The sequence below is a fragment of the Mesoplodon densirostris genome, chromosome 1 (assembly GCF_025265405.1).
Source record: "Mesoplodon densirostris isolate mMesDen1 chromosome 1, mMesDen1 primary haplotype, whole genome shotgun sequence".
Classification (NCBI taxonomy): Eukaryota; Metazoa; Chordata; class Mammalia; order Artiodactyla; family Ziphiidae; genus Mesoplodon; species Mesoplodon densirostris.
The window spans coordinates 210,023,462-210,039,105 of NC_082661.1; the positions used below are offsets into that span (position 1 = coordinate 210,023,462).

Here is a 15,644-nt window from a genome sequence, read left to right on the forward strand (position 1 = left end):
CCACCTTCCCCAGAGAGAACAATGTATTGCTGAAAATGGGCAGTAGAAGCAAATGCTCTTATTACATTTGACCTATAAAGTATTCAGAGTGACTGTTAGGTGGGAATTAAAATTTAGCTTTCCCCACATAGGATCTTGTTTTGCACCTTATAAAGAGTGTACTAATTGTTAATTAGGTGTTGCTTTTATTTAGACAAGCATTCCCAAAAATTAGATTTGGATTTTGTGTTTCTTTGAGTTTGGGGATTTTTTATTTTACAGTTATCTTATTTAGATTGACTAACCTCATACTTACAATAAAAAAAGAAACAGTGGTTCAGTTCATCTTACCAGATATGTCTGGTGATGTATTCAGAGTCTGATGGACTGCTTTGCTTTTATATAGTTTGGAAGTGATAGTGAAGTTTATTATACCCCATATTAAATGACCTTGTCCTTTTCACTGGGGACATTATCTTACATTTTAGAAACAGAAGCAGCAAAAGAGTGAACAACAAGACAAGTACATTTGATTCCCCTCATACACGTCCATCTGTTTGTGCTACGCTTTCCTTAAAAATATCAATATACATTTTCTTCACACATACAAAAAGTTTCCTCTCCTGGCCAAATTTTATTTGTGGTGGTATGAGTTATAATAATAACAGAAAAGAGGAAACCTTGTACTTAGAAGTTCGGTGGCCACTGTTTCCTTGTTGCAGTCAGTGGTCAAAATTGATCCTGCCCTGAAGTTGATCTTATTTATTTATTTATTTATTTATTTATTTATTTATTTATTTATTAGTTTCTGCTTAATAACAAAGTGAATCAGTCATACATATACATCTGTTCCCACATCCCTTCCCTCATGCATCTCCCTCCCTCCCACCCTCCCGATCCCACCCCTCCAGGTGGTCACAAAGCACCGAGCTGATCTCCCTGTGCTCTGCGGCTGCTTCCCACCATCTATCTACCTTACGTTTGGTAGTGTATATATGGCCATGCCTCTCTTTCGCTTTGTCACAGCTTACCCTTCCCCCTCCCCATATCCTCAAGTCCATTCTCAAGTTAGGTCTGTGTCTTTATGCCCGTTTTACCCCTAGGTTCTTCATGACATTTAAAAAAAAAATTCCATATATATGTGTTAGCATTCGGTATTTGTCTGTCTCTTTCTGACTTACTTCACTCTGTATGACAGACTCTAGGTCTATCCACCTCATTACAAATAGCTCAGTTTCGTTTCTTTTTATGGCTGAGTAATATTCCATTGTATACATGTGCCACATCTTCTTTATCCATTCATCGGATGATGGACACTTAGGTTGTTTCTATCTCCGGGCTATTGTGAATAGAGCTGCAATGAACATTTTGGTACATGTTTCTTTTTGAATTATGGTTTTCTCAGGGTATATGCCTCGTAGTGGGATTGCTGGGTCATATGGTAGTTCTATTTTTAGTTTTTTAAGGAACCTCCATACTGTTCTCCATAGTGGCTGTACCAATTCACATTCCCACCAGCGGTGCAAGAGTTTTCCCTTTCTCCACACCCTCTCCAGCATTTATTGTTTCTAGATTTCTTGATGATGGCCATTCTGACTGGTGTGAGATGATATCTCATTGTAGTTTTGATTTGCATTTCTCTAATGATTAATGATGTTGAGCATCCTTTCATGTGTTTGTTGGCAGTCTGTATATCTTCTTTGGAGAAATGCCTATTTAAGTCTTCTGCCCATTTTTGGATTGGGTTGTTTGTTTTTTTGCATTGAGCTGCATGAGCTGCTTATAAATTTTGGAGATTAATCCTTTGTCAGTTGCTTCATTTGCAAATATTTTCTCCCATGCTGAGGGTTGTCTTTTGGTCTTGTTTATGGTTTCCTTTGCTGTGCAAAAGCTTTGAAGTTTCATGAGGTCCCATTTGTTTATCTTTGTTTTTATTTCCATTTCTCTAGGAGGTGGGTCCAAAAGGATCTTGCTGTGATTTATGTCATAGAGTGTTCTGCCTATGTTTTCCTCTAAGAGTTTGATAGTTTCTGGCCTTACATTGAGGCCTTTAATCCATTTTGATCTTATTTTTGTGTATGGTGTTAGGGAATGATCTAATCTCATACTTTTACATGTCCCTGTCCAGTTTTCCCAGCACCACTTATTGAAGAGGCTGTCCTTTCTCCACTGTACATTCCTGCCTCCTTTATCAAAGATAAGTTGACCATATGTGCATGGGTTGATCTCTGGGCTTTCTATCCTATTCCATTGATCTATCTTTCTGTTTCTGTGCCAGTACCACACTGTCTTGATTACTGTAGCTTTGTAGTATAGTCTGAAGTCAGGGAGCCTGATTCCTCCAGCTCCGTTTTTCGTTCTCAAGATTGCTTTGGCTATTCGGGGTCTTTTTTTTTTCCAAATTTTGAAATGTTTTGTTCTAGTTCTGTGAAAAATGCCACTGGTAGTTTGATAGGGATTGCATTGAATCTGTAGATTGCTTTGGGTAGTAGAGTCATTTTCACAATATTGATTCTTCCAATCCAGAAGCATGGTATATCTCTCCATCTATTTGTATCATCTTTAATCTCTTTCATCAGTGTCTTATAATTTTCTGCATACAGGTCTTTTGTCTCCTTAGGTAGGTTTATTCCTAGATATTTTATTCTTTTTGTTGCAATGGTAAATGGGAGTGTTTTCTTGATTTCATTTTCAGATGTTTCATCATTAGTGTACAGGAATGCCAGAGATTCCTGTGCATTAATTTTGTATCCTGCTACTTTACCAAATTCATTGATTAGCTCTAGTAGTTTTCTGGTAGCATCTTTAGGATTCTCTATGTACAGTATCATGTCGTCTGCAAACAGTGACAGCTTTACTTCTTCTTTTCCGATTTGGATTCCTTTTATTTCCTTTTCTTCTCTGATTGCTGTGGCTAAAACTTCCAAAACTAGGTTGAATAAGAGTGGTGAGCGTGGGCAACCTTGTCTTGTTCTTGATCTTTGTGGAAATGGTTTCAGTTTTCCACCATTGAGGACAATGTTGGCTGTGGGTTTGTCATATATGGCCTTGATTAGGTTGAGGAAAGTTCCCTCTATGCCTACTTTCTGCAGTGTTTTTATCATAAATGGGTGTTGAATTTTGTCAAAAGCTTTCTCTGCATCTATTGAGAGGATCCTATGGTTTTTCTCCTTCAATTTGTTAATATGGTGTATCACATTGATTGATTTGCGTATATTGAGTAATCCTTGCATTCCTGGAATAAACCCCACTTGATCATGGTGTATGATCCTTTTAATGTGCTGTTGGATTCTGTTAGCTAGTCTTATGTTGAGGCTTTTTGCATCTATGTTCATCAGTGATATAGGCCTGTAGTTTTCTTTCTTTGGGACATCCTTGCCTGGTTTTGGTATCAAGGTGATGGTGACCTCGTAGAATGAGTTTGGGAGTGTTCCTTCCTCTGAAATTGTTTGGAAGAGTTTGAGAAGGATGGGTGTTAGCTCTTCTCTAAATGTTTGATCGAATTCGCCTGTGAAGCCATCTGGTCCTGGGCTTTTGTTTGTTGGAAGATTTTTAATCACAGTTTCAATTTCAGGGCTTGTGATTGGTCTATTCATATTTTCTATTTCTTCCTGATTCAGTCTTGGCAGGTTGTGCATTTCTAAGAATTTGTCCATTTCTTCCAGGTTGTCCATTTTATTGGCATAGAGTTGCTTGTAGTAATCTCTCATGATCTTTTGTATTTCTGCAGCGTGAGTTGTTACTTCTCCTTTTTCATTTCTAATTCTATTGATTTGAGTCTTCTCCCTTTTTTTCTTGATGAGTCTGGCTAATGGTCTGTCAATTCCTTAAGTTGATCTTTATGCACAGAATTAGTTACTGTGAACATTACTACTCTTTCCAGAGATTTTCTAATAACTTGGGCCAGAACTGGTTACCGAGGAGCAAGGACCTAATTCCATGCCTCCACACCCTCCCACTGCACCGCACCACACGTCTTACCTCACAAGCTCTAACCTAAATCACAGAGGCACGCGTTTCGTGGACTAACCATCACATCCCCTGGCGGCCTCAGGAGAGTGCTCACGTCCACTGACACCTCCCTTTAGTGCGTCAGCTCGTAGCGGCAGAACTGGGGTGGGGGAGGTTTGTGATCTGGAGCTCAGCACATGCTCGGCAACATGTTTCTCATTTCCTTAGCATTCATGGCTTGCTCTCAGGAATCTGTCGAAAAGGAATAAAAACCACCTGAGAGTCCACATTACCAGATTATGAACTTTTCCCATAGGTTTGAATTGCTTACTTACCTATTATAAATTAACCACAGCTTCATTTGGCCACCAGGTCTTAAGTCTGTTGACAGTTTTCAGCATGACCGAATTGCTCATTTTTCTTGCTTTCAGAAATTGGCTTGGTTGTCTTTAGAGTTGGTGTAAACGTGCCATGTAATAAATGATTTCCACTTAATGGTACAACAGAATTATTGGTTTCTTAGATGTATGTGTAGTAAAAGTCAATATACACGTTTATATAATTTCTTTCCTCAAAATCTTATACTTAATTTAATTTCTAAAAATTGCACATGTAAGTCATGTGTATAACATGCTAAAGTACTTTAACTGTGATCTTAAAACTGAATAAAAAATATTTAATAGAAAATCAGAATATTGGGCTTCCCTGGTGGCGCAGTGTTTGAGAGTCCACCTGCCGATGCAGGGGACGTGGGTTCGTGCCCCGGTCCGGGAAGATCCTACATGCCGCGGAGTGGCTGGGCCCGTGAGCCATGGCTGCTGAGCCTACGCGTCCGGAGCCTGTGCTCCACAACGGGAGAGGCCACAGCAGTGAGAGGCCCGCGTACCGCAAAAAAATAAAAAATAAAAAAAAACTCAGAATATTTTAGTATTGCAAGAGTTCTGCAGCTCTTAATAGTTTGTAAATCCACTCTCTCATTTGTAATTAACATTCTCAATTCTCTTACTCTATGCCTTTTTATAAGGGAATAGTTAAGACAACTTTCTTTGTTGAAAAGGGTATAAGGTATGACAAAGCCCTGAGATATTTCAGGAAATTGTATTTATTGAGAAACTGACCAAGAACCCACATTTTTCCCTGTTACTGTAAGAAGTCTCCAGAGAAAGATTTTCAAAGACTGTCAGTTCAGTTCTTCTCACTGTAAGAAGTCTGGCTATTTTGATCCCTTACTGAATTTACATAGATCATCTACATTTGAACATTCAGAGGTACTTAAGAACATTGCTTTTGTTCTGGACCATATGATGTATTTTAAAATTTAAAGTTGAAACATAACATATAGTGCTTCTTTGCAAATATGAGTCCAAATAAGAACAGAAATCAGTCACTGTAGAAAAACATGTAGCCCAACAGAAATCTTGACTGGGCAAGGAAGCTTCACCTACTTCACCTAGGGACGAACCCGCGTCCCCTGCATCGGCAGGCGGACTCTCAACCACTGCGCCACCAGGGAAGCCCTGAAAGGAATTTTTTATCCAAAGTTTATAATGAGTGTCTACAAATCAGTGAGAAAATTACAAATGCCCAGTTTAAAACTGGGCAAAAGATAAAGACAAGTTATTCACAGAGCAAACTGTATAAATAATAAGTCAACACATAAAAAAATGTTCAACCTCACTAGAAATCAGGGAAAAGCCAATTTAAACATGAGATCGTATTTTTAACTTCAAATTGGGGGGGGGGAAACCGAAAGAGGGAGTGTTGAGGAAGGATTTGGGAACCAGTTCTTTACATATAGTACTGATAAGGTTGTAAATTTCAGGGAAATTTGTGAAGGAACATTTCAAAAGTTTATACATCCAGCAGTTCTACTTCTATAAATCTTTCCTAGAGATATGTATACCTGTGTGCAAATTTATATTTACAAAAAAATATTTTCTGCTGCGTTGTTGGCAATGACAAAAAATTAGAAGGAACCCAAATTCCCATCAATATGAGTGGTTAAATGACAGTAGAGCCATACTCTAGAATGCTCAGCTTCCAGTAACCAGAATAAGCTCGACCAATGTGCACTGATGTGAAAAATTTCCAAGATACATCTTAACCCCCTTGGTAGTATTCTTTTTTTTTTTTTTTTTAATTTATTTATTTTTGGCTGTGTTGGGTCTTCGTTTCTGTGCGTGGCTTTCTCTAGTTGCGGCGAGCGGGGGCCTCTCTTCATCACGGTGCGCGGGCCTCTCACTGTCGCGGCCTCTCTTGTTGTGGAACACAAGCTCCAGATGCGCAGGCTCAGTAGTTGTGGCCCACGGGCCTAGTTGCTCCACGGCATGTGGGATCTTCCCAGACCAGGGCTCGAACCCGTGTCCCCTGCATTGGCAGGCGGATTCTCAACCACTGCGCCACCAGGGAAGCCCCGGTAGTATTCTTCATATCTTAAAATGTGCATACCTATGACACATAAATTCCATGTCTAATTTTCTGTCCTACAAACCTACGAAAAGCTACAGACTTCTGATCAATATCCCCCAAACTATTGTCAATTGTAAGAAGTATGTCCAAAAGAAAAAAAAAGAATCAGAAATCTGTTCAAAACCAGCATATTTTAAAGAACTTATTATCCCCTCACCCACCTCTGTTCTGCTATAGCAACACTGGAAGACTGCAACTAGGAAAGAGAGCAAGCCTAACTCCCACCTCAAATCTTGTCTCTCAACTACAGGGTATGATGAACTCATTTAAAAAATATATTTAAAGGAGACTGAACCCTTAGGTGAAAGACCCCAATAAGTTATTTCCCTAAAATAGACAGTAAATAAAGAATTTGGAATGAGTTGCAGTGGAAAGATGTGAAATCTCTTTCTTTGGGTCGTCTGAAAATTATCACATTCCCACATATGTCTGCAGTGTTTTAAATATTTTCCATTTATGTAGTAAACATTGAAAGACAGAAAGACAGAGGTTATTTCCAACTAGATGTTATCCTTTCCCCCCAATGGAACTATGCTTTCCTTTCTAGACACATGAGCTCTCCTTTTTCGAGTCTGAGATTGGAAGTTCTCATGGTTGAATTGTTAACACATTTATCTTTATTTGGGTTGAGTTTGATCCAGCTACTCTGAAGACTATGGTTTCTTCAGTAAAAATTGCTTCCATTGTAGATTTATCACCTGGTTGGCAAACACTGGATAACTTCAGGCACAAGAACATTACTCTGAACCTGGGTGTGGTCAGTGAGATAGAAACCAACATTATTTTTTCCTTCATGATATGAAATATACTCTATCTTTACTCCCAGGGTTTTGTCCAAAAAACTCATAAAACATAAATTGACTCTGCCCTTCAGACTCCCATGCTCTCCTCCAGTCTACACAGCAAAGTCTAAGTTCAATTACACCAAGACTGATGCCAAATTTCAAAAAACGAGAGCACCCTCCATTTCTGCTAGTGCCAGGTGTGTTGTTCCAGGTGCACAGAAGTATCTTAAAAAGTCTTAGTAAATCTCATTCTACAATAAATAATTACTCAACAAGTTCTCTCTGGACCAGGGTATACTAAGCCAGTGTCTGCTTTCTATTGCAGGCGAAGAAGTTTGTGGTCTTTCATGGAGCTTCCGTTTACCAACCTGGAAATGGCATTCATTTTATTGGCTTTTGTTATCTTTTCCCTCTTTACTCTGGCTTCCATCTACACTGACCCGGATGAGAGGAATGAAGGTAAACAGAGAGAGCTCTTCATAAGAGTCCCCATTTCCTTTCCCAACCCAATCATCTTTCCCTATGGTTTGATTTGGTTTAGTTTCTATTCTGTATGTGAGAATGAGTTTGTTTTGGGGTGTGCTGTGTGTGTGTGTGTGTATGAGAGAAGGGAGACAGAGAGACAGAGAAAGAGAGTTTTATTAAATAGCCTGAAATATCTACTGTGGCATTTTACCATTATTTATTAAGAGAGGTTTGGAAATGGAAACGATTATTCACATGACTTTTAATCCCAGAATTTTGCAGGTCTTATGCCCTGAATTTTATATCTATATCTATATCTATATCTATATCTATATCTATATCTATATGTATATATATAATTTTTCTTTCACCATCCTCCCATCACTGCCCCTCATCCCTGTCCCCCATCAGAAACTTAAAATGTGCAAAAAGCACAATATCTTTCAAAGTCATTAAAGGTAATTTTCACAGGCTAAATGCAAGTTCACAAGAAACAAATTCCATTATCGTATACATATATGGTGTGTGGAGGTGTGCGCTTTTGTTCAACTATAAATAAGAAGGAAAAGAATTAAAGGTTTTTTCCTAATGAGCTCTTGTCAAAGCCCAAACTTTCAAAAAAAATGTAGAAGCGTTTAAAAAACTCAACACCACATGTTTGCTTATTGCCAGTCATAACAATTATTAGCAATAATATGTAATTTAAATGGCAGTTCTTGGTATTTCACTGTAGTTCAGGTCCTACCAAATTTCACACAAAATTAATGGTGACTGACCATTTTTGAGGGCAAAAATTATATATGTATATATATATATATATATATATATATATGGCATATGGTAAGGAAATAATATATGTTTGTAGAGAATAAGATAAAATCATAAAAAGAAAACTGTGCTTCCTAAAATTGTGATACCTCTCCATGAATTTTTGTCTGTGAAAGAAGTGCTCTCTGTAAAAGACAATAGTATTCTCTGTCTTATAAACATACTACACTTACAGAAGTAGAAAACAAGAAGCCACAGTAAACAGACATTTAATTTCTGCTGACATGAAGATTGGGAAGCATAACTGGAGTCCGTAAAGTCTTTTCCATGCTCCATATTGTTTTAGTTTAAAATGGGTTTGGCTGAAAGAAAGAGTAAGAGCAAAATTGCAGTTACTTTAACTAGATGATAATGTCTTTCTCTCACACATAAAGGCAGCCTGGGGGTAGAAGTTCCCTCCTGACACGACTCCCTGGTATCCTGGACCCAGGCCACACTGTCTTGGTTCCCTCCCATCTCCTATGGCAGCTCCCATGTCCGGCACTGACCCAGCTGGCCCATCTTCCACTATCATCTATGCATGCCTGTCAGCAAGAAGAAGCAAGAGGGCACACCTCTGTCTTTTAAGAGCGCTCCCAGAACCTACACTCACCACTTCCCTTTGGCCAGAATTTAGTCCACGGACATACCGAAAGGAAAGCTGGGAAATGTCATAGTTATTCTGGGAGGCGTGTATGGAGCAAAAACTTTGGGTTTTGTTCCTAAAGGAAGAGGGGTACAACCAGCAGTGTCTGCCAGACCCGTAGACTCCTAACCATGCATTCACTACGGGGCTGGTAGTCATGAAATTGGGGAATATTTGAGCTAGAAGGAATGTTAAGAGAGCATCTGATTTACTGATGCTTAACCAGAACTGAATATCAGAAAGGCACCTCATACTTGGGGCCCATCACAAACCCAGCAAATACGCATTTCTGGGTGTCCCACCTGGCCACGTGTCTTTAAACAAGATCCCCTACCCCCCCCCCCATTTTTCTAGCTTTCTTCTCTGGTTAAGAAGCATTGACCAACTATTCATGTTTCAGATGTGACAACAGAGACCCACAAATGTTTAGTGAGTTTCTCAGGGGCTCAGTTAATTAGCAGAAGAGCCAAAACTAGAGCACAGACTCCCCGTTGCAGGTTCCTGCCCCCTCTCTGCACTCCCATGACTCCTGAGTTATGATCCATGGACACAGACAGCCAGAAGACTGGGCCAGTCATAGACATTGACCTTTCCTTTACACTTCTGTATTCCGTTTTTCATAAGTTCCTTTTTCTTCTGCTCTATTCCTCCTATATCTGAGGTCTACTTTCCAAGCTAAAGCAATTCCTCCATTTGAATACTGTTCACTAACAGAACTAGACCCAGCTGCCCAAGAATTCTCATCGAAGAACACCCTTGCTTCCCTTCGTGACCACCAGGTCGGTGCCAAGCACAATTTTGCATGAAAGTACAAAATGTATACACTTTCCTAAATGTGGTAAGACCCAGGAGTAAAACCCACCTTCATTAAAATTGCAGGGCTATTTTCATCTCCTTTCTGGCACAAGCAGAGAATTGCAGGAGCCACAAAAATAAACTTAAGAGAGGCAGATTTAATTTCACATGTGTATTTAAAATCTGATAGACTCAGCTATGGGCAATAGAGAATCTAAATCTGAATGGGACTCAGCTCCTATGTCAGGGAGCTGATTGTCTCATGGAGGATTCAGTTGTATAACCAGAGCCGACCCAGTGAATGGGCTACCAGAGTTTCCAACTAAGGAGGATGGGATCAGAACGGAAGCTCTTCCTTGGGGGTATTGCGGTGGGCTTCACGGAAGAGGTGGCCACCCTGATGCAGGTGATATTGACAGAGTAGGGTGGGTGGGGTGCATTCTAACTAAGAATACAGCTTAAGGAAAATTACCTGACCGAAAAAAATGAAATGTATAAGAGGAAAAATCAGCTATGGTTTGGAATGTACCTTAAGTCCAACAAGGAATTGAACAGAACTGATCATTGGCCAGAATCTTCTCAAGTCCTTCAGAGGTCAGAAGACGAACAAAGCATTTTAACAGGGAGTCTCTTAAACTTAAGAGATGGGTGCCTCTGACCTCAGCCTCCCACGTGAGAGCAAAGGCTCTCAAGCTCTAACTTGCACATAAGTCACCTAGAGATTTTATGAAAAAGTAGACTACTGTTCAGTAGGTCTGGGTGGGACCTGAGATTCTGCATTTCTAAGAAGCTTCCAGGTGACGACCATGGTCTAGAAGACGAGCCCAGCCACAGATGTGACGCTTGCAGGACCCAGGGGGCCAAGCTCATCTGTGTGCAGCAGGGGAGGTGGGAGCTTGGCTACGTGGCTGGGCGTCCACGTTCCGTCCCGTAAGCAAGGCCCTACAGGACACGGGGCAGACCCAGAGCTGGAGGGCAGGGCCTCAGCCTCCAGCACAGCGCAGTCTTGCCTCAGGTCCTAACGTGTCAGGAGTTGGTGGATTAAGGTTTAAGAAAATATTTTATATGTTTAGAAGAGTTGAGAGTCATTCTTATTTTTTTAGGGAAGAAATTGTATTTAATTAGATTAATTAATTCATCATTTAAGTTGAAGTATAGTTGATTTACAATGTTGTGTTAGTTTTAGGTGTACAGCACAGTGATTCATATATATATATTCTTCTTCAGATTCTTTTCCATTATAGGTTATTACAAAATATTGAGTATAGTTCCCTGTGCTATAGAGTAGGTCCTTAGTAGTTATGAGAGTCACTCTTTAAACATCAGAATCTTGGAGTGTACAGTTAAGGGAGGCCGAGCGGCTCCGCGAGCTCCTCTCTCTCCACTTTCCCATAGAGAAGCCCTGACTGGCCGCTGAGGGCGAGCCACACACACACCCTTGCGCCCGGCGAACCCGCGCGGTCAGTATCATAGGACACAGGCTTTGCCGCAGTTCATCTTCCTCCCTGTGTACTTTCCGTTTGCCTTCCTGGAATTCTGCTGCATCACAGAAGCTGGAAGTTCTGATGTTCCATTGAACTCACGATGGAAAGTCTTGACTTGACCGGTCAGAGTAATGAAAGGCAGTCATAGAAATAAAGATTATTCTGCAGAAGGAGAAGGAGCTGGAAAACGACCAAAACGAAAGTGCCTTCAGTGGCATCCATTGCTAGCAAAGAAACTTCTTGACTTTTCAGAAGAGGAAGAAGAGGAAGACGAAGAGGAGGATATTGATAAGGTTCAACTTGTTGGGGCCGCTGGTCTAGAGCAAGATGGTGAAACTGAAGATGATGAATCACCAGAACAGCGAGCCCGGAGACCAATGAATGCATTTCTCTTATTTTGCAAACGTCATCGCTCTCTTGTACGTCAGGAACACAGGAACAGGCTTGATAACCGAGGTGCTACCAAGATACTAGCTGATTGGTGGGCTGTTCTCGATCCAAAGGAAAAGCAGAAATACACAGACATGGCCAAGGAGTATAAACATGCATTTATGAAAGCAAATCCTGGCTACAAATGGTGTGCTACCACAAACAAGCCTGTGAAATCCCCAACATCCACTGTCAATCCACGGGAGAAACTATGGGCCTTCCCATCTGACTCTTCAAGAGCCTTGCCAAGCCCCAAGAAAACAAAGCCTGAAGAAATGCCTCAGCTTAACTTTGGGATGGCTGATCCTACTCAAATGGGAGGCCTGAGCATGCTGCTTTTAGCTGGAGAACATGTTCTTGGTACACCAGAGATATCCTCTGGCACTTGCAGGCCTGATGTTTCAGAATCCTCTGAATTGCGTCAGGAGTCACCATTATTTCAGTTTGCCGAGATATCTTCAGGTACCTCCCACCCTGATGTTCCGTCAAAACAATGTCAAGCATCAGCCTTGTTTCAGTTTGCAGAGATCTGTTCGAAGACTTCACAGTTGGGCGGTGCTGAACCTGTAAAACGCTGTGGAGAGTCTGCACTCTTTCAACTGGCAGAGATGTGCCTGGCATCAGAGGGGGTGAAAATGGAAGAATCAAAGCTAATAAAAGCCAAAGAATCAGATGGCGGAAGAATTCAAGAACTGGAGAAGGGCAAGGAAGAAAGAGAAATGAAAATGGAAAAAATAGATGAAGCCAGGTTCCAGAAAGAAGCAGAATTTGAAAAATCAGCTAAGGAAAATGTAAGAGATTCTAAGGAATTAAGAAATTTTGAGGAGCTGCGAATGGATGATATAATGGGTATAAAAATGGAAGCTCCTAAAGCAATTAAAAAGGAAGAATTAGAGGAAGATCAAAAATGTAGTCACTTCCCTGATTTTTCTTACTCTGGCAGTAGCAAGATAATAATAAGCGATGTTCCCAGTAGGAAGGATCACATGTGCCATCCTCATGGCATTAGGATCATCGAGATTCCCACAGCGTTAAGCAAACCAGAAAAGCTAAAAAAGGAAAAGAAGAAAACCAAAATGGATCGACAGGGAAATGATAAATCCACACCCAAGAAGACTTGCAAAAAGAGGAAGTCCTCGGAATCTGATATCGAGAGTGTCATGTACACCATTGAAGCTGTTGCAAAGGGAGACTGGGGCATCGAGAAGCTTGGAGATACCCCTCGCAAGCAGGTGCATACATCCTCGAGTGGCAAGGGAAGCATTTTGGATGCCAAGCCACCAAAGAAGAAAGTGAAATCAAGAGAGAAGAAAATGTCAAAGGAGAGATCCTCAGACACCACCCAAGAGTCAAGACCTCAAGATTTTATCAGTATTTCTGCCAGCAAGAACATTTCTGGTGAGGTCCCAGAGGGTATAAAAGCAGAACCTTTGACCCCTACGGAGGATGCATTACCACCCAGTCTATCGGGACAGGCCAAGCCTGAGGACAGTGAGTGTCACAGAAAAATAGAGACTTGTGGCTCCCGGAAATCTGAGAGGTCTTGCAAAGGTGCTCTTTATAAAACCCTGGTGTCTGAGGGTATGCTCACCTCTCTGCGAGCTAATGTTGGCAGAGGGAAACGAAGGTCAGGAAAAGGAAAGTCCTCTGATCATGAAGAGTGTTGGCATGAAGAAAGCTGGACATTTCACCAGAGTGGGACCAGTGGAAGCAAGAAGTTCAAGAAGACAAAGCCAAAGGAAGACTCTCTCCTTGGCTCAGCAAAGCTGGATGAAGAATTTGAAAAGAAATTCAACAGCCTCCCTCAGTATAGTCCTGTTACATTTGACCAGAAATGTGTACCTGTCCCAAGAAAAAAGAAGAAGACCGGACATATGTCCCCAGAACCGACCCAAACCAGCAAAGGTCCTTTCCAGTCTCAGAAAAAGAACTTATTCCACAAAATTGTCAGCAAATACAAGCACAAAAAGGAGAAGCCTAATGTTCCGGAAAAAGGAAGTGGGGATAAATGGTCAAACAGGCAACTCTTCTTGGCTGCCATTCACCCTACAGAAGCCATATTTTCAGAAGACAGAAACACCACAGAGCCTGCTTATAAGGTTACAAATGCCCCATCCATTCCCAACACTCCAGAGCCAACAAGGGCACAAGAACCCTTGGTGGGCAGTCAAAAGAGAAAAGCAAGGAAAACCAAGATCACACACCTTGTCAGGACAGCAGATGGCCGGGTATCACCAGCAGGAGGTACTTTGGATGACAAACCAAAGGAACACCTGCAGAGGAGTCTTGTTAAGGTGACCGAGACAGGCTGCAATGACGAATGCTCACACAACCGAGAGGCCACGGAGACGCGGAGCAGCACCCCGGAGATGCCCGCCGTGTCTGCGTTCTTCAGCCTCGCTGTGCCGGCCGAAGTGGCTGCCATGGAACATGCATAGAAGTCAGAGATCAACTCCGCTCCCCCATGATGGACAGCCAAAAGAAATGCCCCCGACTCCTGTACTTATTTCTTGCGCTGACCAGTGAAGCGCCCTTTAATTGTAAAACATTGTGCTTTACCTACTACCCTAGCCTTGTCTTTATTGAGAGATGCTAGTGAGTCCATGTGGTGGCAGATAGAGACAGCAAACAAGTGCTTGTTGCCCTACACGGCCCAGATTCACTTGAAGCAGAAGTTGGCACCCTGGGCCAGTTTGTTCTTTCAGAACCCAGAGTCTTTGAGGGTGATGTTGTCTGTCTGATAATGAGCAGAAATGGGATGATCCTAGAGCTTTGCTTTCTATGGAAGGCTTTTGATGGTAATAGGTGGTAACTTGGTAAAAGGCTGCCTTTACTGTAGCTCATCCAGCATCTCTTTTGCCAACCAGAGAGTGTGAAACTAGTTTCATATATTACCTAGTTATTCTTTCAAAACAAAAACCAAAAGCAAAAAAACAAAAACTGACACACTGCACTAGTTATTATTAGATATTCTTAGTCTTTTTTGTACATGGAGGTTTATGTTCTAAGATGGTTTATAGAATAGGCTATACCTACATTTACATTGTAGAATAATATTAAAAAGCCTCTTCCAGAGACTCCCAAACAGCACGGGCAGGCAGATGTACCGCTGTTAGCGGTGTATGCTCGGCCTTGTGGTCCATATATTCTGCACTTTTATATTTGCCACCAGAGTGGTAGTTTGCTGGCACAAAGAGAAAGAGAGAGAAGAAGAAAAATTACAGTTCTTACAAGCAGAATTTTTTTCTTAGCCTTGAGTGACCAAGAAGAATTTGCTTGGGTCCAATTGTGGCGAATATTTTCCCAGACAGGGGAAGAGTCCAGCAGATTACAGATTACTGATGTTTTCATGCCTTGAGGATTCTTTTATTTTTACACAAGGGTCTGAGTGACCAATGGATCGTTCATACAGACAAAAAAAGAAAAATAGTATTCAGAAGTGAACTTAGGATTACTTCACTATTCAGAACACATTGAAGACACACTCACTTTGTGTGGTCTTTGAGCTACAGCCCTTTTACATCCATCCCAGACAGACTGGACGGGTAGCAATTGCTATGCACAGCCTAATTGGCACTGCAGGTTTTTAGAGCCATTTTGAGTTTTTGTGGTTACGGAGGTATTGATGAGGGAGGTGTGCCTGACCAGAGTGGGACTCGCAGTTATAGATCCACCTGCAAGTTTCCTGTTTCCTTTTCATGTTTTGTTGCTTTTGAACATAAAACCAACCATACATATGCCAGTGCAACTGGATTAACTGGCTTAGAACATTCAACATATTGACTCCATCACCTGACGTTCACAGTATCTTGTTTCTTAGCAACAGATGCAAAG

At 41.2% G+C, this 15,644-nt stretch overlaps 1 protein-coding gene across 2 annotated transcripts; it reads left to right on the forward strand.

The window, feature by feature from the left end:
* The first annotated feature begins 11,512 nt into the window (after nucleotides 1-11,512).
* LOC132486876 (HMG box transcription factor BBX-like) lies at nucleotides 11,513-14,248 on the forward strand. Of its 2 annotated transcripts, XM_060094445.1 has the most exons (2): nucleotides 11,513-13,715; nucleotides 13,806-14,248. In XM_060094445.1, exons 1-2 carry the CDS (start codon nucleotides 11,513-11,515, stop codon nucleotides 14,246-14,248), a joined length of 2,646 nt encoding a protein of 881 aa, XP_059950428.1. The 2 variants fall into 2 exon arrangements, with proteins under 2 accessions (XP_059950428.1, XP_059950426.1); XM_060094443.1 differs by having other exon boundaries at nucleotides 11,513-14,248.
* The last annotated feature ends 1,396 nt before the right edge of the window (nucleotides 14,249-15,644 follow it).

Coding starts and splice junctions, on each gene's coding strand:
- LOC132486876 (XM_060094443.1), top strand. CDS start 11,513: ATGAAAGGCAGTCATAGAAATAAAGATTATTCTGCAGAAGGAGAAGGA.